General features: G+C 51.7%; 1 protein-coding gene across 3 annotated transcripts in view; it reads left to right on the plus strand.

Moving 5' to 3' along the window:
* The window catches only part of PBX1 (PBX homeobox 1), a 131,448-nt gene extending 119,187 nt beyond the window's left edge, over window positions 1-12,261 (plus strand). For all 3 annotated transcript variants that reach the window (XM_027658346.1, XM_027658345.1, XM_027658347.1), the window contains 2 exons: window positions 1,381-1,470; window positions 7,737-12,261. In XM_027658346.1, coding sequence (XP_027514147.1) covers window positions 1,381-1,470; window positions 7,737-7,829 — 183 coding nt within the window. In that variant the 3' untranslated portion in view covers window positions 7,830-12,261. The remainder of the gene's footprint in view (window positions 1-1,380; window positions 1,471-7,736) is intronic.
* The last annotated feature ends 10,363 nt before the right edge of the window (window positions 12,262-22,624 follow it).

Genomic DNA, 22,624 nt, shown 5'->3' on the forward strand with positions numbered 1-22,624 from the left:
GCACAAATGAACCAACCAACACTTGAAAAAGGCAAACCAAACTGAAAAACCAACCGACCAAAAAAACAACAGCAACAACCACCAAAAAAAAAAAAAATCAATCTAAAAGAAACTAAAACCAAACGCCCAACTAAACCAATAACCATGGTCTTGAGGAGACTTGCCCACACTTTGTGAATGCATTTGGCTCTGGCTTGATAGTCATACTAGGAGGAAAGAAGGTGTAGGAGAATAGGCAAAAGTCAAACAAAAGCAGCTGAGGTTTAGGTTCTGCTTGCTTTATTCTTCTAAGGGAAGGGGCCAGATGTATGGACTGGTGTCTCGTTTTACAAGGCTTCCACGACTCCTTTGATGCCAAACCAGGTATCTGCTGAAAAGCAATAAATGTTCAAATACATAGCTAAAATTTTTTTTTAAATTTTTTTATCATTAAAAGCCACCCTTCACCATCTCCCCACCTCCCCAAAGCACAGGCAGTCACACCACTCATGCACACACGAGCAGGAGAGAGCAAGGGAGCTTTGAGCAGTGTTCCCAAAACATCAACCCATGCTTGGGGCAAAAAGAAAGAATTTAAAATAGCCAGGATCTCACTCAGATCTCCCACCTCCCGTCCAACATCCAGATATGCCGTGAGTCCCCTCCCTGGCATCTAAGGCTCTGTTCTGTGTTGAGAGATGACAACCACTCTGACACTTATGCATTGGGCAAGGAGAGCTCTCTAAAGCCGAGGCTGCTCCCTGATGGTGCTGAATGTGGAGCACACATGTCATCTGTGGGTGATAAGATGTGCTCACTGCACGTACCACTGCTGGGCTGGGCTGGGGGCAGTGGAGGGAGAGGAACGGAGCAGCCAGAGGAGAGCTGCTGGTGCCTTTGCCATGGTAGGTATATTTCCTCTCTGGACCCTCCTCAGTGGAGGCGCTCAGCCAACTCCAAAGGATCTCCTTCCACTGCTGTGAGCTTCCAGTGCTTGGGGTCAAGGGTGGAAGGGGGTAGGAGTAGGAACTTGAGCATGATGGTGGAGCTGACCACGATGATGTGCTCCAGGAGATCCCACCCCACACTTGCCATGCTGTTCTCCCTCTTCACTCTTTTTCTTGAAAGACTTGGGACCAAGGAGAGCATGACAGGGCCACCGGGTCAGACAAGGGATGGTGAGGGAGGCAGGAGTAGTCCTCTGGCTCATCTCTCTCCACAAGACCAACTGCAACTCTCTTTTACCCCTCTTTGAATATATGCCTTTGTTTTTATTATGATGATTATCACGATTATTATTCTTGTTACTGTTTTATCTTGCCAAAGATCAATGGAAGCGGCTTTGGCCACTAACCTTTCATTCACTCTAATTTGTGTCTTTGTTGTCGTTGGTCTGTTTAGGTGGATACCCTTCGCCATGTTATCAGCCAGACAGGAGGATACAGTGACGGACTCGCGGCAAGTCAGATGTATAGTCCGCAGGGCATCAGTGTAAGAAAAAAAAAAATAGGCTCGGGTTCTTGGTTTTTTGTTTTTGTTTTTTTTTTCCTTGTTCTCTCACTACCAATTATTTCAAAGCCATAGGGCTCAGAATGCCACTTAGTAGGACTTGTCTTTGCCTTTACGGTCACCTAGTTTATTGCTTCTGTATCGGTCACGCCAACGGCAGAGCTTCGCCCACAAAAAAAGTGGCGACGGGGCAGGCTTTGTGCAGGCAGCTGGCGTCTAGGACTGTCAGAGCCGATCAGCGTTCGCCTGGCACCTGCGGCCACACGCGCTCGGCCGAGAGGAGCTGCTAAACAGGTGACACCTCGTGTAACCATGGTGGGGAATGTCACCGCGAACGCCCCGGTCCGGAGGTGGCTCCACGCAGAGGCCAATGGCGCCATCCTTGAGCGACCGTCTAAAAATAACCCACCCCCGGCCGGCATCCGAAGGCGCGGTGGCGATGGGGTTGGCGGCAATAGCACTCGCAAATAAAAAGAAGAAAAAAACCCCACAGAGCCAACCAACGTCAACCCACGAAAACCTCGCCCAACCAGGCTGGGGGAGGATGCAAGGGGGAGGGCGGTCTCTGGAGCATCTTCTCCTTGTTCTTGGGTGCGCTGGCGGGTTCTGACTAGCATGAAAATTCGTAGCGACAAGCTGTGTCGCACAGGGGGAAATCGATCAGACACACACAAGGAGAACCCAGTGTAGATTCGGGACAGCAATCCAACTTCATTTCTCAGATCAGTCGTCCACCATCTCAGTGGCGGTGACAGCAAGCTGGGAGAGGAGGGCAGCCTGGAAAAGGAGGCTGCGAGCATCGAGTGGGTGGTGGCAGCGGTGTCCAGGGTGGCACAGAGGAGGGGATACCTGACCCTGGACATGACAGGCTGCCATGGTGCCCATCCAGGAGGCTGAAGGTCGAAATGGAGTGGTCTTGAGTTGGGAAGGGAGGTGATGGTCCTCCAGGTGGGATGGTGGTCCTACAGCCAAGACCCCCGTAGGGTGCACTGTCTAGTCCCATCACCCTTCTGGCCAAGCTTGTGCCATTTGTGGCAACCTGGCATGTGACCATCTTTTGGGCCATCATTTTGTGATGGGCACTGTGGGCGTGGGGAGGGGGTGCAGTGGGACGGGGGGCTGTGCTCCCCTCTCCTGCGGGCACCGGGGCTTAGTGGGCGGCTTGACGTCAAGGAGGCAGAGGCAGGGAGGATTTGTGAAGTAATGTAATTGAACATGTGCAGATAATTATGTCTCATTACATAAGCCCCTTGCAAAAACGGCACTTGGAAATGCCACATGAAAGAGCCTATCGTTCCGCATTAATTTCTCCGTGCGCTGAATTTATTCCCTTTCTGGCTTTTTAATACTTGGAGAGTAAATGAATCGCAGGCTGATCATGATAAGAGATGATACTTTTGTATAAATTAAAATACCCCCAAGGAAAGAGGCTGAGCTGATTACAGTTGCAGTTGGCTTGGAAAATAACAGTGGCCTGGGTTAAGCCAAAATTTGGGGGGCGGGGGGGTAGTTGCTGCCAGGAATTACAAGGCAGGGAAGGGACAGCAGGGGAGAGGGAGAAGAAAGAGAGAGTGGAAACTTGAAAGCCAAATGGGACGAGAAGACCTGGACTGGTGTTTTTGACTGTGGTAGTGGGAGAACCAGTGTTCCCCTGAGCAGTACTGGGTACTGCTGAGCTGAGCATGACAGGGGCTCGTCAGTTCCCTCTGCCCTTTCCAAATGGGGTCCTGGCATGTTTGGCACCTCGTGTCTCCTCAGACTGGTTTTCAAGGAGGACAGAAACCCAGATTGGCCCACGTTGGATGCTGTTAAGAGACAGGCAGGGTGGCAAAGGGTTTACGGCACTGGTTTGTGGATGACTGCTCATTTCCCCAAAAAGCTGTGGCAGTCACAGGGAATGAGACAGGGAGTCCAGAACTAAGCAGATAGTTTAGGAGGCATCTTATGGGTTGTCTCTTTGTCTCAAAATGTTTTATTTCCCCTGTATCCTGGGGATACAGGATAAAAGCTCCAGCCTGGAACTTTTATCATCACTTAATGTCTTCCCACCCAGTGAGGTCCCTTGATCCCAGTTTGTCCACCCTGCAGTGTGGCTGCCCTCTTGGAAGCATCGATCCTGGGCGAGGTCCTGGGGAACTCCTCAGTGCATTCAGGGTGGCTGGCTCATGGCAGGCAGGGCTTCCCTGACTCTCCCTGAACCCTTTGATGCCAAGGAAGGGCAGCAGAATGTGGAGGAAAGCTGATTGTGACACAGAAAGCTGCCGTCCCCGCATCACCCGAGCATCCCCGTGAGCTGCTGGAAGGAGATGAGCCGAAACCTAGTCAAGAGCCCTGTCACAATGATGTCTGCACGGGGCTGAGGTTAAGTCATCCCCGGAGCCCGTCAGCGCTGGGAAGGCAGCGGCAGGTTGCCCGGCTCCACCGCTGGAAACCTTGGCAGGGGACACAATGCTCGGGGTTTGCCTTCCTTGATGGGGGATGAATTTTTAAATGCGTGTAAGTCGTGACAGCTGAGAAGAGGAATCTACCCAAAGCCCAGCTCCCTCCGTGGCTCTGCTGCTCCACGGCTGACAGGCCACTCCGCAGGGCGGAAAGGGCTGGAGTCGGTTCTGCATCGTTAGCAGGATAATGGGCAGTGTTCCAGCCATCCCCATCCCCGTGACCCACAGGGATGGCTGAGGCTGAGGGAGAACAGATTCCTTCTCCTCCACAGGTGGAGACAGTGTCAGGCAGCACCGGTCCCAGCAAGGGATGGGGATGCTCGTGGCGATGGAGGGGTGGTAGAGGCTGGAGCTGCCTTGCGGATACCCAGGCTCGGGTCACACTGAGAGGAAGGAAAGACCCCCCCCACCTGAAAGGAGTGGGTGTTTGGGGCCTGAACCAGCCCTTTTGGCAAACTTTGAGGTGTAGGGTTTTGCACCAGTAAGTGTCTGGGTTCTCTAGACAGTGTTGTGGGGTCCACCTGTGTACCCAGGAGGTCCCTGAGTTTAGGGATTTCAAAGCATTTAGATGCTCAGGTTCTGTTGGGCTCCAGTAGAAGTTGGATCTTTATTGCCATAGTCCTCTGGAGGGTCCTACCCCAAAATGCTGCCCTTCCTGCCACTGTCCCATGGCTGTAAATTTACAGAGTGTTCTAGTTCCCCCACATGCTAGTGAATGAGCAAACTGTAGTCATCTTAAAGAACAGTCCTTTCAGGAGTTTCTTTTTGGACTTTAGTTTAATTTATAGGTCATTTAAAAGTCTAAAATGAGAGACTATTTTTAAGTTCATCAGAGTGTGAGGTTTTTGATTTAAAACCGTTGCTGTGCAGAACTGTGCCTGTTTACAGAACAGTGCGTGTGGACAGGGATGGTGACGGTGGGTGTGAGGGGGAGTTTTGGATCCACTCTTGTCAGCAAGGATCACCAGGCACTGATACCTGTAGGAGATGAGAGCTCCTCACTTGGGCTGAGACCTTTTGCTCTAAGAATTTGAGCCTTGGGAAGAAAGTTGTTGCTCTGTTCCTCAGCAAGCTGCAGTTCACCGTCATGGTCGAGCTGTGGTTCATGGTTATAACCACCAGCTGGGGTGTGGAAGTTGTTCTGGCAGGGCTTCAGTGCCCAAGCTCCATCCATCAGAGATGCCTTGGTGTCTTCTGATGGCCAGGGATGCCTGGACATGACCCTTGGAAAGGGATGTCCAGACAAGGCTGGATTCTCTGGTGTGTAATAAGACCTTCAGTGCTTATTGTAATGAGGCCCTGATACAAGCTCTTAAAAGCTCAGAGGTCTGAAACCTCTTTAAGGCTGCTCTGTCTGTCAGACTTGCCAGTATCTGGTGTGTTTGCAGGCTAACCTGACACCCTGGGCCATCGATGGTGGGGCAGGGATTTGGTCACAGAAGGTGGGATGCCGAGACAGCCTCTGTGCTAAGCAGAAGGCACCTTTAAAAATTGGCAGAAAGTCATCTCCCAGCCCCACGTAGGAGGCCTGGGCAGGGAGCCAGCCAGACTTGCTGGAGGTGACAAAAATGCTGAGACCTGTGGAAACGGGCACCAAAACCAGTTGCTTCAGCAATCCATCACCGGGACTCCAGACTTGGACAGTCACCAAGGCCTTGCCTGTTTTTTGGCACAAGGAGGGGACATCTGAAGAGATGTCTTGGAGACCGTTGCTCTGTCTTTGGCTTGTGCCCCTCCTGAGGAAGTCATAGCTGTGTGCAGACACTCCTTAGAGGATCTCCAAGGAGCAGCAGCTTCCTCAAAAGACTCCCTTATCTTTCAGGGAGATCCCAAGCGATTTAGTACACTCAGATCCCAAGAGATCTCCTTGATTCAGAAAGAGGCAGAGCCATCTGGGTGGACTTGGATGCATCCTGCGTGTGGCTTGATCCGTGCAGCAGTGGAGTGAACTCCATTGAATGAGTGGAGATGGTGTCTGTGTGCCCTCTGCCTCGGGGAGGATCTGGCCTCCTTATAGAGGGCTCGTCCATACCAAAGGATGGCGTCAAGATGTCATGGCCAACCTTGGGGCCTCCTTTCCATCGCTTGACCTGTACCTTCTGACCTTCCCAGTTTGGGTGAGCGGGAGGGTGTGGGGTCTGTGGAAGGTCTCTCCCCAGTATTCTCTTGACTTCCCACTGGGTGTGACCAAGGTGGTGTTCAGCCACACAAACTCCTGCAACACAGGAAGGCTGATTCCCAGACTGGAGTGCCATGGGGCTTCCCACTATTTTGGGGAGAGGGGTGCTGAACATTGAGACACTGCAGTCACTGCCTGCAAGACACTCTCCCTCTCGCTCCTTCCAGCCGTGACTGGCGTGCAAAAGCCTCGCTAAAAATAGTTGAGCACAATAGGGACGGAGCCCTGCTCCACACGGCCCCCTCTGCTCTCCCCCCTCCTGCTCGCCGTAATGACCCTGCAAACACTAAATGGCATCTGAGTGCATTAAGCAGCAAACTCTCCGGTGACATAGCAATTACGGCTCTGAAATAGATTTGGTGCGTCACGGAAGATAAGGGTTTTGAAAGTTTCTGTTGTGATTATAGCTTGTAACTCCAACAAATAACAGGCTTGGTAATAAGAGGCTGCCAGCACAGCTATTGTGGTTCTCTCTCACTGATGGCACGTAAATTGCTATTAATGTCCTAAGTGTACTTGAATATGCCAGTCTCGGGGCGGTGGAGTTGGCTCTGTGTCTCTCTTTACGCGGCCTGTCATTGTCGGGCTGATAATCTACAGTAATTGCTGCCTCTTGCAGCAGTCCAAGACATGGAAGGGTGGATATTGCATCTCAGGGAGCACAGGGATGGTGGGCCAGGGCCCGGGTGTGGTTGGAAGCTGGTGGGGGCAGTGGGCATGGGGTCTCTGCAGACAAGGGGTTCACGGGACTGGTAGTGCTTGTGCACAGTCTGGTTTCACACTTGCACCCAGGGTGAAGTGGGGTTTACTAACCTGCTAAAGTGGGACGGCGACTGCTGCCAACTGGAGCTTGGGCAGCACTTGGGAAGGATTAATTAGCCAAGCACTGAATCAATGTCACAGTGAGCAGAGGAGGCTGGGTGCGACATCTGCTCCTCTCCAAAGGAGATGGCAGCCACAGAGGAGCAGCTTCTGTGCACCGCTGGCTCCTGCCTGCAGCAGCCAGGGCCCTCCAGTAGCTCTGCTCTTGAGAGGCTGGAGAATTTAGCTCAGTACCTGTTTTTAGAAGAATAAACAAGTTGTCTGCCATGCTTTGGTGTACAAACCCTCAGGTGGCACCTCTGTTGCACTGTATCTTGGCTTCCCTCAAGGAGGTGGGGACACGGAGCTATTCTGGGGGATATGGCACAGCTCAGCAGTCCCTTGGGACCTGTTACTTGTTCTGCATGTTCATAGCACTTGGGTTCAGATAACATCCGGGCAGGGGGTTCTGGAGTGAGATGTTTGCTATTTTCCTCTTTCCATATGGGGAATGGTCATATTCGGTGGTAAAAGAAAACCCAAGCAGCCAGAGCTCAGGGTTTGTTTGAGAAATAGTTTTCTTTTAAGGGACGGACATTCTTTGAGCACTTGCAGTTTATCAAAACCCCAGTTCGTAACAGAATTGTTTCTGGCCCCAACTCTATGGATGGGGTGGGAGGGGGGGAGCCAGATGGGAAATCTTTGCCTCCTACATGGGTTCCTGCTGAGGGAGGAACAGGGGTTTCTGAGGTGGATGGGTGACTTGGGTAGGGCCATGTGTACCATGCCATGAGGTGACTGACATCTCCATGTCTCTCTTCCCACAGGCTAATGGAGGTTGGCAAGACGCTACTACCCCATCGTCGGTGACCTCCCCCACAGAAGGCCCTGGCAGCGTTCACTCTGATACCTCCAACTGATCTCCCAGCAAATTGCATCCCTGGCTGAGCCGGCCCCGGCGGGGGCGGGAGGGGAGGGGGCCTCTCCTAACACCGCAGCAGTCAGACTGGAGGTGAACCCAATCAGCACACACAAGAAGACTCCTTCTCTTCTCTTCTCTTCGTCGGGATGCTTTTTCAGCCAATCTGGACACTTCTTTATACTCTCTTCCCTTTCTTTTCTGGGTAGAAGCCGCTCTTCCCCCTCCCCACTACCACCACAACACCACTCCCTCCCCCTCACCCCTTCCCACCGAAGGATATGTCAACAGGTAGAAGGATTTTAAGGAGGAAAAACAAAAATCCACCGCCACCTCACAAACCAACCCCAGATCAGCGTACAGCCTCACGCTCGGTGTCTTTCTGAGGAGCCACGAACATCCCTCAGTCACGTCTCGCTCCCTCACTGGCAGGCAGCCCCCTCGCCCCCCTGTCTCTCATGCTACCTCTCCATAGGGAATCACCACCTCGGGCCTGCTGCCACCTCGTCTCTGCTGGCCCCAGCATCGCCTCCCGTGCCCAGCCCTGCCTCGGTGAGCTGTCCCTCGGGCACTGCGGTGACAGGGCGGGTGGGCACAACCCCTGCGCACGTAGAAGGAGCCAGTGTGCTCCCCTTCATTTCCAGTAGGTACCAGCCCATTCCCAGCCCGGGGAAACCGCCAGCAGTTCCCGGTCCCTGCCCTACTCTGCCACACATCCCACTGGCTGCTGTGAGCTGGATGAGCCAGGAAGGGAGGCAGAGGCAGATGAGAAACAGCCATCGCTGATAACAAGTCTCTGAGCACCTCCATGGAAGTGTGTGGAATCAGGCATGGATAGTCCATGGGACCCCAGCACTTTTCCCACAGCACCTAGGGAGGCTGGTGGTGGACTTTTCCTGGTGAGGAGAGTGTCACAAGGTGCTGACTCATGTTTCTGGGAGCGTGCCATGGTGTGGGAGAGGAGGAGGTGGGTTCCCCAGTGCAGGCAGGACCTGCAGAGGTTTGTGCCACCCTCTGCATTCCTGAAGCCCTGCCGAGCTGGCAGTGAGGGACAGGCAGCAGGATCCCAGAGGCTGGATGTGGTGGGCTGAGCGTGTTGAATGCTTTTGGTTACAGTGCCACAGGTTTGCTCGAGGGTGAAGCCCTCAAGGATGAGTGGGTGCCTCCCTTGGGGATGCCTTTCTGCTGTGAAGGGACTGGTTTTATCCCAAGAGTTACTCTGAACAGTGACCACAGGAGAAATCATGGGATTTTCTGCCCAGCTTTTCTGATCCACTGTTTGGACAGGCAGTGGTGGCTGGTAATCAAAGCTTCATCCTGCTGAAACACCCCTTCAGGTGGCTGATGCTGGGAGGACATGGCTTTCATGGAAAAGCAGGGAGAGGCAGCACCAGTTTCCCTGGGCTAAGCTTTGTGCCAGGGTGGTACTTTTGGCCGTCGGTTCTTCCAGCGGGCACGAGGAAGCTGAGCCAGCCCGCAGCAAGACCCTGGGTGTCGTGGGGACTGGTGTGGGTGCAGCATGCCTGGCACCTTGTGATGGATCCCAATACCTCTTGGCTGCATCTCATGCTTTTGAATGTCCATGCCCACCCTGCTTGTGCTGGTCTTGAGGTGGGAACTGCCAGCACTGAGCAGCGTTAAGCAAGAACTGTTTAAAGCTCTGCCAAAAAAATTTTCACCCTTTTGCTGGAAAAAATAATGATCCTTGCTTGCAGGGCACAGCAGTGGTGTGCCCACAGCTCTGACACACTGTCACCTTGCAGCACAGGGGCTTCGTGTGTCCAACAGTGAGATACTTTCTGCTCCTTTCACATCCATGCCAGGGATGGGGACCCTATGGCAGAGTGGGATGCGACATGCGAGGTCTAGGGCTGCCTCCCAGCTGTGGTAAGAGCACCAAGAAGGTTGTTTCCCTGCAAGGACAGTTGGGTGCTGCCCACCTTCCCCAGCCCTGCACCTTCCTGCATTCCTCCTCCTCCTCCCGTGGCCTCCCTCAGTGCTGCCTTTTATCCACTTCTAGCTTGTTTTACACAAAACTGTTCTGGCAAAGTGTTTCAGGGATGTGGGACTGGGTCATGTCTGTTCTCTGGAGCAGCAGCAGTGCCGTGCCTGCAGGAATGCCACGGTCCCTCCTGGGAACCAACTGGGAATGAGCTTAAACCACCTGCTTACCAGAGCCAGCCCATGCTGGGGCTGCCTTCCCCTGCCCTGCAGCCGCTGCCCCTCCTGCCTGTCCCCCTGCCCATGGCACCCCCTGCCTGGGCCGGGCACTCACTCCTCCATGGTACTTTGAAAATCACCTCCTGGATTCCCTGGTTGGTCCCTCCAGTTTGTGTTGGCGTAGCTGCTTGCTTGCCTTTTTCTTTGCTTTTTTTATTTTTGGGTTTTGTTTCTCCTCCCCATTCTCCTCCCCTACTCCAACCCTGAGTGTTGTGGGGTTTTTTTTCTTCTTCTTTTTTTATTTTTTTTTTTCTGCCCAGAAAAACCTGACTTCGATACCAAAAAAACAAAACAAAACAAAAAAGAAAAAAAACCACAAAAAAAACACAAACAAAAAAAAACCTGCAGAAACTCAAAAAAAATAAAAATTAAAAAAAATCACAAAAAAAACTCGACGATTCTTTCAGCTTTATTAACATTTTCCATTGTTTCTTGCGATTTGTGTCTCGTTCTTTGTAGTATTGATGATAACGAACATTTGATAATGAATGTTCTTGTATATTCAGATAAAGGAGAAAAAAAAAACCAAAAACGCAGTCGGAATTTAATAGTGTTTATAATAAAAGAATAAAAAATGACCCTCTTAGCACGCAAAACTGAACAGGGGGAAGGTCCCGTCCCTGTTCTTTCTGTGGCAACAAGCGCTTCATTCCTGTATAGTTTATAACATCAAACTACCTACATTCATCTTCCTTTTTTTTGTTTGTTTGTTTTTTCCCATGGTTTGTTTTTTTTCATTTTCTTGCATTTGTGAATTAGTTCAAGAATGCTAGAAAAGTGTAGAGTTGTGCACACTCATTTCTTCTTACACAATGTTTAAAAAGTGACGGTAATTCATTTTGTAAAACTTTAAAAAGAAAAAAAATGGTTGGAATAGTGAGCATTAATAGGTACAGTCTAACACTTTATGTTTCTTAACGTTGAGACCCAGAAATGACCTTTTATTTTATTTTTTTGGCATTATTTGGGATGGGAGGGGGGGGCTTTGATGATGATGCTAAGTTTATTTTGACCTGTCCGAGACGATGGCCTTGCCGCTTCCCCTGCGCTTTTGAGCTGTGACCAGAGTGATGTGAAAAGTGATGCTGGTGTTTTTTGGGGGATGTTCCTCTTCTCCCCACTCCCTTCAACTCCCAGCTCTAGAATATCTTTCTGTGGCTGCCCTGGAGCTGAGTAGTGGGATTATGTCTCCGAAGAGAGACAGAGTTCTGAGGGGTTTCAGGGAGGAATGGGTAGTCAGGTGCTGAACCCCCATGGGTCTCCATGCTGGGGGTGTTGCTGAGCTGCATGGAAGTGATGAAAGGGCTTGAATCCTCCCCAAAATGTGTAGATGCCCAAATGCTCTGCCCTGAATCCCAGTATCCCCCTTGGCCCAAAACTGAGGGATTCAGAGCAAGGAAGGTTCCAACCTCTTTTTACCTATGGACCTTGCTGAGAATGGGGTCTTGCAGCCTGGCCCTCAACTTCAGCTGCACCAGTGTGCTGAGAAGGATGAGGGACAAGGGACAAGACAATGCAGCCCCCACCCATGGTGGGACATGGCCCAAAAGCCCCCAAATACAGCCTAAAATCTGGGTGTCTGTGGCATGAGATTCAAGGAAAAGTGCTAAGGAAGATGCCATTTGGCATCACTTCAGTTTTGTCTTAAAACAGTTCCCCCACTCCTCCCAAAAAACCTGAGCTTTTCACATCACTGAACGGTTTAGGGTTTGGGGTGTTACTTTTAATCCCAAGGTTTCCTGGAGTCCTTTTGTTTTCATACACCTTTATTATTATTATTATTTTATTATTATTAAGACGATGTAAATCAGACATTGCCTGGGGGGTTGGTTTTGTCGGTTTGCTTTTTTTGTTCTTGCAAAGCCCTTTCTATCCCTTGTAAAGATGATCCAGTTCGGAGTTGCTTTTTCTTTTCTATTTTTTTCCCCCATCTTTTTTTTTTTTCTCTTCCTAATGGATTCCAAATATTAAAAAAAAAAAAAGAAAAACCCTAAAAAAAAAAAAAAAAAGACTCTCTGTTCCGACCTGGTTTTGAAACTTTAAGCTTTTCTGCTTCTGTAAAGAGAAAAAAAAGGCCTCTGTCTTTCTGATCCCAACTGAGACTTTTATGTTCTATGATGATACTAACAAGGTGTAGGTTTTACAGTTTCCTGATTTGTACTGGTAATGCATATTCCAAATAAATAGTTTCTTTTGTTGCAAAAAAAAAAAAATCAAAAAAAAAAAAACCTGAAACCAAACCTGGTGTATTTTTTGGGAGAAAAAAGAGGAAAGCAAGATACCTTGGGTGCCTTCTCCATGGGGCGCAGGGGGCGGGAAGGTTTCGGGGTGCAACAGGGAAGCGAACAAACAGTCCTGCTCCTGGTGGCATGAGTGTGGGAGCCAGAGGGATGTGCTTTGGGATGCTGCCTGAGGTGCAGCATCCCTGGTGCCTCCCACCGTGCCTCAGTTTCCCTGGAGGAGGTGAGTCATTCTGGACATGTGGGTTTGTCCATGCAAAAAACCCATTTTCAAGCTTTCATTGTCATTGCTGGTTCACTGCTTTGTTGGACTTGTTAGTGCACTTCTTTCCAAAAAAAGCTAGAATGGGGATTCTCCTTATCACACCCAGGGCTGGGGCAGGGCTGGGGAGCAGGGGAAGGCTTTCTAGCTTCTTCTGTTTTCCTGGGGGGTTTTAGTTTAAAAAAAAAAAAAAAAAAATTTTGAAAACGTTTCTGAGAAAAAAAGTAATTTTAAATTTAAGAATAATTTGCAATTTAAAAAAGAGCCTGTGCGTAGGATGAAAAGCAGGACAGCTCTAATACCTCCGGAGATGGAGGTATTAGATGGAAAAGGGCGCAGCTGGAGGGGGTGGCCGTAATTCCCCAAGCTGGAGAAAGGGGGGCAGGATCCCTGCCACAAACACCTCCGACACCCCACGGGGACCGGAGCGGATGAAAGAATCCCCTTGGGAAGTCAGCACGGGGATGCTGCATCTCGCCTGGAGCTGCCGCCCCGCTCCCCCATGGATTTCTTGTCAATGATTATTCAATCTCCAGCCTGACCTTTCTCTTCTAAATAACACGGCAATATCAGCACGGGCCAGCCTCCAGCTCCGGCTGCAAATTAACTGTATCGCTCTCCGGCAGGAGACCCCAGGAGCTCCCCGGCCGCCGCGCTGCCAGACCGCCCCAGGAATTATCTCCCTCCGCCGGTGCTCTCCTAATACCAGTTTAAATATCATCTTGCTCCCAGCTGTTTAGTTCTAATAAACGCTCATCCCAGCTCCAAACAGAGAAATGCTAAGTCTCACCGGGCCCCGGTGAGAGAATCGCCCCGAAAAGGCGAGTGGCAGGCAGGGATGCTGGGAGGGGGGTAATGGGATGCCCTTTGGGGCGGGGGGTCCTGCCACACATCCTGTGGCTACCAGGGCGGGTTTGAGCATGTTGCACCTCTCCCAGCTCCAGTCTTTCCTCCTCTCTGTAAAAAACATGATTTTAAGGTGGGAGAAGGGCACATGCTTTTGGGGGCGGCTGAAGGAGTCGCAGCATCCTCCTCCCCTCTGTTCCCCCTCGCTGGTCTGCTTGTAGCTCAAAGAGAAACCAAACGCGCAGGATGCAAACTGGGTTGTTTGCCGTTTTCTTGCTATCCACTTACCCCTCTCTGCATCCACACCTTTTCCTTCTCCTCCTGCCACTCACCTATAGGATTTTTTTCCCCCTACTTGCCTGCATTTGGGCAACAAAAAATAGGTGTTTTCTCTCTGGGTGAGAGCAAACCCCGAGAGTATGCTTTTGCACTTTTTCCATTTCACATTATAATACTTCAGACCAAAAACTGGGAGGGGGGGAAAGAAAGAAATGGCATGCACTGAGTCCCACAGATACCCACAACAGAAGCTTCAAAAGGCTTTTGGTGAGCAGAAACCAGCGGCTTGGTGACCTGCCAATGCCCTGGGACGCTCCAGGTCTCTCCCAAGCTCCCCGGGGCATGTCCTGACCAGTGCAATGCCTCTGGCAGGTTTTTCCCCCCCCCGCAGGCAGCTGTCGGCATTCCCGGGCTGGTATCCCCGCACCGGGAGCTCCAGCCAAGAGCCACCACCACCGTAACCGGGGCAAACGGCGAGGGCTGGCCATGCACACCCTGGTTATTAATAATCCCTCCCAACTAACCGAGGGGCTGGGAGACGTTAAAGTTACAGTTGGCAGTAAAGCCCCGTCCGTTTGCTGGAGAATTTAATATACGGCAGAAGTTTCGCCTATAAAAGGCGAGGGTTATGTTTTCCTCCAGTTCACAGGGAGTCTATAACTTACGACCTCCATAAATGTGAGTGGGTCTCACAAGTCAGCCCATCAGTCTTTGGAGTAATTCTGCTTTGTAGTAAAATACTTTATTGTGCCTTGGATGCAGGCAGCACCACCACCCCTCCTCTGGGTGGGTGAGAGGTGGTGGTTGTGCCCGTGTCCCTCCTCTGCCAGAACCGTGGGGATGGGGTAGATGGGTGATGCTGCCCAACCTTTGGACATGGTGGCTGTAGGAGCCTAGAAAATTAAATGAAATAAATACATTTTAGTAAAATAAAATTACAATGCAATAAAAGAAGATAAAAGAATGAAAAAAATAAAATAAAAAATAAGGTAAAATAAAATAAAGATAACATAAAATTAAACAAAATAAACCCAAACCAAAACTATAAAATAACATAAAATAAAATAATGAAATGAAATAAAATAAAATAAATTACCCTGCCTGCAGGCATGAGCTATTGAGAATGTGTGCTACACCTTTTAATTATTGCTAATGAGGTAGAGTTTTAATAGCTTTATAGGGGAATTGTGGAATCCTGTGTGCTGCCAGAGCTGGGGGTTGCATGGGAAGAGGAAACCCACAGATAGTGATGTGAGGGGGATCTGGGTGCTGAGAGAGGAGGAGGATGGTAAGGAAGGAGCCCAGAGTAAGGGTCAGATGGATGGCATGGAGGCAGGGCTGGACCGACCAAGACCAAGAGGAAGAAATATATATCAGAAAAAAAAGGAAAAAAAAATAAAATAGGAATGTAGTCACTGCCTTGCCTCCTCGCCCGTCCTCTGGGCCACCAAAACACTTCCTTCAGCCCCAAAATGAACCCCGGTTGCCCACAGCCATCGCTTGCCCCGGGCAGGGCAGCTGAGGGGCGCGGGGAGAGCACAGCTAATTAAAAATGCAAATGAACGAAGGGGCCGCACGGCTGCTGTCGCCTTCCGAAGGTGCAAATTACAAGAGGGGTTTATTGGCAGCTTCTTATTCGGAGGCTACTCCGAGTCCGAGTCCCCCCGCACCCCCCTCACAGGGCGGGCAGCCCCTGCCTGCACCGCTGCGGCAGGCTTGGTCTTTCCTCTGCTTGAAGGAACTCAGAGCAAGGAAGAGGTGACAGGAAAAAGGATGAGAGAAAATAAAGATTATCTATTTTAAAAAAATAAATAAATAAAAGAAAGAAAAAAAAGAAAGACGTTCACCTGATTTTTGTTAGTTTCTTTTTTTTCCCCCCTTTGTTTTCTTTTCATAAGAATGCAAAAAGAGATATAATCAGAAGCAAACACTCACTAAAACAAATTCCACAGGGACTGCCCCCTGCCAGTGGCACCACGAGATCACATCGCAAACACCTCAGTCCTGCTCTGTCCATCCCCACCCGGGTTGGTGGCACTGCCCCCAAATATTCAATATATACTTGGAAACACTGCAAAATCCCAGCTGCCACGCAGCCAGCATGAAGAACAAAGTCAGGAAGGTGGCTTTGGGGTGACCCACATGGGCTGTGTCCAGGCAAGACCCCAAGGGAAGCTGATCTTCCCCCGACCCTTCCAAAACCACACGGATTTTGCCCAATTCTCCTGGTTTTGGGGGTGGTTTGGCAGTGGCGGGCAGCGATGGCAGGGACCGCAGGAGCGATTCTCACACTCGCTGACTCAGCTCCAGCACAGCTCCCTTGTCCTGCTGCTAATTAGGCTCCAGCCTCTCATCTCGTTAATAAGCTTCCACTTCATTTGCATACAAAAAAAAAAAAGAAAAAAGAAAAAAAAAAGAAAAAGAGTGAAAACAAGCGGCTCATTTTACCTTCAACATGTGGCTAATGCTTATTAAAATATTTAACCTTTTATTATGGCACAGAAACATCTGTTCCAGCAGATCCCAGAGCTTCTCCTGCCTGCCAGCCTCTCCCAGCCAGACCACCACGCTGTAAGGGCCACCCTAGGGAGGATCCCCATCGGTGCCCACTAGCACACAGCTATTGCAAGCCCCTGGGGCGATGGGAAGATGCTGCAAAGTACGGGGAATTTCAGCTCCTGAGATCAGTGTCCATGGTTTCCAGCATTTCCAGAGCCTGGTTGGGGCATTAAGTGGGTAAATCCCGTCGAGCAGCCTCAAAACTCGTCCTTTGGGCTGTGTGCAGTCATTGCACGAAATGCCATCCCCAGCTAAACAAAAAGAGCCATGCTAGTGAGACCCTGTTGCTCCCCAGACCCCTCTCCTATCAAGACCCCTCTCTTATCAATAGACTCCCCTGTTGAGACCCTCCTCCTATTGAGATTCTCCTTCTATCAAGATCTCATCTCCTCTTGAGACCCCGCCTCTCCAGACCCCCTCTCTTATCCAGAACTCCTCTCTTATTGAGTCCTCTCCTCTCCTATTGAGACCCCTCCTTTCCTTTTGAGACCCCCTCTCTTACAGAGACCTCCTCTCCTATCAAGACCCTTCTCTTATCGAGAGACCCCCTCCTCTCCTATCTCCTATCATACTGAGAACCCCCCCTCCTACTGAGTCCCCTCCTTTCCTATCAAGAATCCCCTCTCCTATCAAGACCCCACACACTTACCAAGATCCCCTCCTTTCCTATCAAGACCCCCTCTCCTATCGAGACACCCCCCTCTCCCAGTGAGATCCCCTCCTCTCCTAGCAAGACCCCCCACTCTGGGGCTGCATTTCAGAGTCCAGAACCGCAGGGATAAGCCAGGGTGAAGGTGAAGCTGCTGTCCCAGCTGTGGCCATGCAGGTTATTTGATGACAATTAATTAACTCGGGACTAAGAGGTTTGTGAGGGAAGCAGGGAGTGCTGCCTGGGGCTGGCACAGGCACAGAGGGCTCCCAGCTGCCCTCTGCCAAGCGGGGGGCTCGGATAAATCGGCCCCGCTTCCAGCATGGCTGGGCTCGTGGAAAAGTCTGCTGTGCTAAAGGGCTGGCAGCTGCACAGCTGTGACCTCTGTGTGAAACAGAAGGCATAAATATAATCGCCTATATGGTGTATTTACATACACACGTGTATGGATTTGGGTAGAAGGGACTGGACCTATGAACCCATAGGATTTGTAACCCTGGTGAGGCCAAGCAGTGCATTTCATGCTTGGAAAATCAGGAGGGAAAAAATTAGAAAAGCTGCCACCATTAAGTTCCTCTGAGTGCTGAGCCCTCCTGCAGAAGAGGCTGAGTGTGGCCTGTGCTGTCAGTGCTGGAGTGCCAGCCCCAGTGTCACCCCTCAAAGGCCAGGCTCTCTCCTGCACAGTGCACGTCACGACAGCATCAGTGCTCTGCAGTGCTGCTGGCAGTGCAGAATTGTGTGGAGGAGCACAGGGACAAGCCCTGCTGCAGCCTCCAGACAAGGGATTTGGTGGAGGGGACACAACAGACTTGGGAGGGCTGTGGCTGATCATTTTTGGTCATGCACTGGGAGGAGTTCAGAGGGACAGATACAATCTGCAGCCACTTCCACCTCAGTCTGGTTCCTCCATTCCCTTAATTACAGGCACTGAGAGGCAGTGGCCCTGTGTGTTCCAGGTATCACTCTGGATAGTTACAGTGCTTCTCTGACACTTCTGACAGAGCTTGGGCACCAAACCTGCTTTAACAGCCTCTCCCCGCCAGCTAAGAGGTGTCAGACATTGTGGCTGGATGGATCACTGTGGGGCCACCCTCAGCTTGGTGGCACATTCCTGTATGGGACAATCCAGCCATGCTATCCCTGCCCACCCTCCCACATTTGGACCCATGTCTCAAGACACATTTTCCTCCAGACTGGAGGAAAAGGCATTGGAGGGGCCACCCTGGCTCACTGAAAAACAAAAGTTAATTAAGCTTTTTTTTTTTTGCTTATTAGTGGAGACAGCCTTATTAGAGATATTCGGTGCTAATGATATGCAAGTACTCTGCTCCCATGGAAAACTGGATTGAAATAAATGGATATACAGCTCAGCTGCTGCCATGTCTTTAACCAGCATTTCCCTCACATTATACAAATTTAATTGGCCTTAAAGTCCTGCTTGTTTTTTGCTTTTTGACATTTACTGACACCCCTCCCTCCCTCTTCGTTTATCCCTGGCCACTTGCTTCTCTCCAGCTGTCCATGGGAAGATGAATGAGGGGATGCTGGGCCTTTCCCTGCTCTTGCTTACACCCCCTAATAGCCCCTCAAGGTGAATTTGGGCCAGTTCAAAGGCAGAGAGCAGAAGTCAAGCTAAGCAGTAATTTTTGCTTGTCTACAGGTGGTTTCTCACTATGGTATGAGAATTCCCTCAAGTACCTTTGCTCCTGGAGCAAGAGGCAGCACAAGAGCAACGCCCTTGAGTCTGGGTGTCCCAGAGCCACTGCTAAGGGTTAAGGGATAGCTCTTATTCTTGTTGATAGATTGTTTTATACTGATACAGGGCAGGTTCAGTTTAGATACTAGGAAGAAACTCTTTACTGTGTGGGCTGTGAGGCCCTGGCACAGGCTGCTCAGAGAAGCTGTGGCTGCCCCATGGAAGTGTTCAAGGCCAGGTTGGATGGGGCTCTGAGCAACCTGGTCTAGTGGAAGTTGTCCCTGCCCATGGCAGAGGGTTGGAACCAGATCATCTTTAGGGTGATACAGGATACAGCACAAACCATTCCATATTTCTGTGATAGAACCAGCCGATTCTGACCCATGGCTCTCAAGGTGAGAGTCCCAGCTCAACAACTCCCCACCCCGGGTCTTTTGTTCTGTCACCTTAGCCTTCACCCCTTGTTATTATAAGCATGTTCCTTGTCGAGCTCTGGCTGTCAGGCAGGGCCTGGAAAATGATGCAGGGAAGTGTCCAAACTCCAACCCTAGACTGGGTACTGGCACCTCGCAGCAGCAAAGCGCCGACAACAACATCGCCTTCGCCTCCTTTCAGAAACCTGAAAGCTTGACATGTGCTGGAAGGATAAAAAACCCACCCAGGCCAGGGGCTGGTGAGAAGACTTTGAAGCTGATAGCGGTTGAAGGCTTGTGGGGAGCATCCTGGGAGGCTCCTGCTGCGCTGGGCCAGGTGGAGGGGCGCCTGCAGGCGTACCTGTCTGGGGCGATCAGGGCTCCGGCCTGTCTGCTGCACGTCCGCTGAAGGTCACCCGGGCTGTCCCTGTCCTCGGGCTCTCTCCTGGCTGTGCAGACGCTGCCTTTTGTTGGGAGGTAATAGCTGGTGTGTGACTGCAGCAATAACTCTTCCTCCCTCGCCGTGCTTCTTGGCGGGATGGCTGCGGCCAGGGCTGCTTCTCCAGCAGGCTGATCTGTGTGCTCCGGCAGCCTGGCCGTTCTCACTTGGATTTCTCCATCAATCCTGCTGATGGAGGGCAGGGAGATGCTGCCCCATCCCACTGGAGCAGTAGCAGGGGAGAGATGTTGCATCCAGCAGCAGAGCAGTGGGAAGCAGCTGGAAACTGGAGCAGCAAGCCAAATGCAAACCAGGATCCCACTGGCACTGCTGTAAAGCAGAGGACCATTAGCTTGTGTCCTGCTGTGGCCCCTGACATCTAAGAACATCAGGAAAAGGCACCTATATCATGCCAGTCTCGGTGTAGCACAGTCAGCAAATGGGTGTGCTGGGGCCCCACCATGCCACTTGGTGACATGGGGCTCTCATCCAGGTCTTCCCTTCAGCTCTTGATAGGTGCCAACTAGCCCAGGCACAGCAGCATCCTGGCCAGGGCACAGGAGGGCACAGGCACCCAAAGGGACAGGTTGGTGCCCCCATGACTGTGTATCCAAGATCCACCTTCACATCCTGGTTTATTACAGCTGGGCTGCCTCCCTTTGTCGTGGGGTACAGCAGAGACCAGCTAACACTGTTGACTGTCTGACAACACTGTCAACATGAGCCCTCCCAGTCTGTGCCAGCATAAAGATTCAAAGCCAAAAGAAATCTTTTCCAGGGGTCCTGAGAGCACTCACAGCTCAGGCACTGCCTGCACTGCCCCTGATGTGGCAGGATGATGTTCTGGCCACAAATCCCCAGGGATGCCTCCACCACCCCTACGCTGGGCACCTGCATCTGCAGCAGTGGCCCCAACCCTTGGCAGCAGAACGGGCTGCTCTCCCTGCCCTTTGATCCTCCCCGCCACTGACAGCTTCCCCGAGGATGTTTTGTTGGTGGTGTCACCCTTGACCATTAGCTCTTCACGCATGACTATAACGTGACATCTCTGATGCGGTGCCGCCAGCAGCCCGCCACTTCAGGGAGCAATTAAAGCCGAATGAGTCACTGCAGAGAGAGTATCTTTAACCACACGTCTCTGTTTCCCTCCCAGCCCCAGCCCCACACAGCCTCCTCTCCCCAAACTGCCCCAGAATACCTTTTCCCTACCTCTTGATTTGAGGTAGCCAGGGGGAAGGGCTGTAGGACTGGCAAGATGGATTCAGGAGCCAGGTCCAGCACCAGTAGAAGGTGACCCATCCTTACATATGGTTTCTCGGGGGCATCCCAGCTCTGTCTTGCGGAGCATCCCATCCTGGTGGGCTTGATCAAGATATTCCCTGCTCCTGTGGCATTATTATTTTAAGACCAGGGAGGCCAAGACGCTGGGCTTTTTATGCGATTAGCTGCTGAGATGAAAGTTAATTAGTTTTCAATTTCCATGAAGTACCCCACTGACAGAAAGATTAGTTAAACCTGCTCACGACTGTGGAGGATCACTCAGAAATTGGGAAGGGGTGAAGGAGTGGAGAAGGGGCAGGTAGCAAGAGGGGGATTGAAAAGGGGTTCTAAACTGTGTCGCTGAGCTTTGCAGGGGTCAAAAAGCCAGCTGGACTCTGCTGGTGGCCCATGAGAAAGAGGAGGGATAGAGGTATGTGATGAGAGAAGTGGAAAAATAAAATCCAGGGATATTTCTGGGGACAGACCCCACCAAAAAGGTGTATTGCTCTGCCAGGTCTCTGCTGACCCCTTCCTTGTCCCCTGAGCTGAGAGGGGAGGCTAAATCACCTCACCTGGCAATAGCACTCATGGCAAACACAGCCCCCAAGCTTTGGGGATGGGGCAATTGTGTTCTGATGCCTTTGTGCACGTACCCCACTCCTTCCCAAAACCCCCTCCAAAGTAACACCCCTTCTGTGTGAGCCGGTGCAAGCCGGGGGTGCTGCAGATCTGCCACGTGACAGCGATGGAAGTGAATTGCAAATGACATTTCATTAACGGCTTGAATAAAGCTGTTTTCCCTCTTTTCCACTATGCCCAAAAGCGACTGTAATCTGTAGCACAAAGTGCTCTTCAAACCCCAACTCAACCCAGTCGAGCTGGGAGGCTCTTCCGGGAGGGGGTTTGCCCTCTGTGTCCTCTCCCCTTCGGTTCCCGGCTTCTGGGACAGAGCGATGCTCCTTTCAACAGGGGAGGAAAATAGTGGGTGAAAAGGTGTAGACGTCAAAGAAGGAATGTCTGTGCTCTGGAGCTGGGCAGAAAGATGCCCAAATGCTTTTGGGGCAGATTTGGGCTTACAAAAGGGAGGGAGGGCATCCCGACGTGGGAAAAGGTGTTTAATATGTGGGTCAAGCCCCGCAAAGCACGGCCGAGGAGCAGTCCCAGGTCGCTCACCCGGGATGTTCAGCCGAACATGTTTGATGCCGAAGCCTGAGCCCAGTGGAGTGGGGACAACGAGACATCGGCAAACCCCCCAGGAGGGCAGCATCCCTCTCCCCCACTGCTGGAGAGGAGAGAGAGCTCGATGGGAAGCAGCAAGTGCCAGCCGTACCCGGGCTGCGGGTTCCAGGCTGAGTGGCCCTTCTGAGGGCCGTGCCCAGCTGCTGGAGGGTGGTGGGTGGTGGCAGGGAGGGCCGGGGCCGCGGTGCCCTTGGAGAGCGCGGCGCGCAGCTGGGCACGGCGCGGCATCCCCGCCACGGCCCCTTCCAAAGCCAGCTGAGACCCCGGGCGCCTGCCCGCACACTGCGGCGGGGGGAGAGCTCCCCCGGCCGGCATCCCACCGTGCCCACCCACAGCACCCCCATACACCCGCAGCGGGGGTCCCTAAAGCCACCAGCGTGATTTTCCCCCCACGCGGCTGCGGGGACCCCACTCCGTGACCCACGAGGCCAGGCGGGGCCGGGCCCCTGTCAGGGTGAGCGGCTCCCGTCCCCGCTCCCACCTTTGATGTTATTCGGCTGGACAGAGGGATGTCTGGGCGAATCATTTTCAACGCTCTTCCATATTCATAATGGGCTAAATATAGGGGAGCAAAGTGGGACCTGGCGGGCAAAGCCCTCCCCGTGGTCAGAGCCGATGACTTCTCTGCCGAGATGAAATGCTGGCGTCAGCCCCGCCGCGGCCCCAGGGGCACAGGGAACCGCACCCCGCCAGC

This window comes from Corapipo altera, unplaced genomic scaffold (assembly GCF_003945725.1).
Source record: "Corapipo altera isolate COAL_440 unplaced genomic scaffold, ASM394572v1 79, whole genome shotgun sequence".
NCBI lineage: Eukaryota > Metazoa > Chordata > Aves > Passeriformes > Pipridae > Corapipo > Corapipo altera.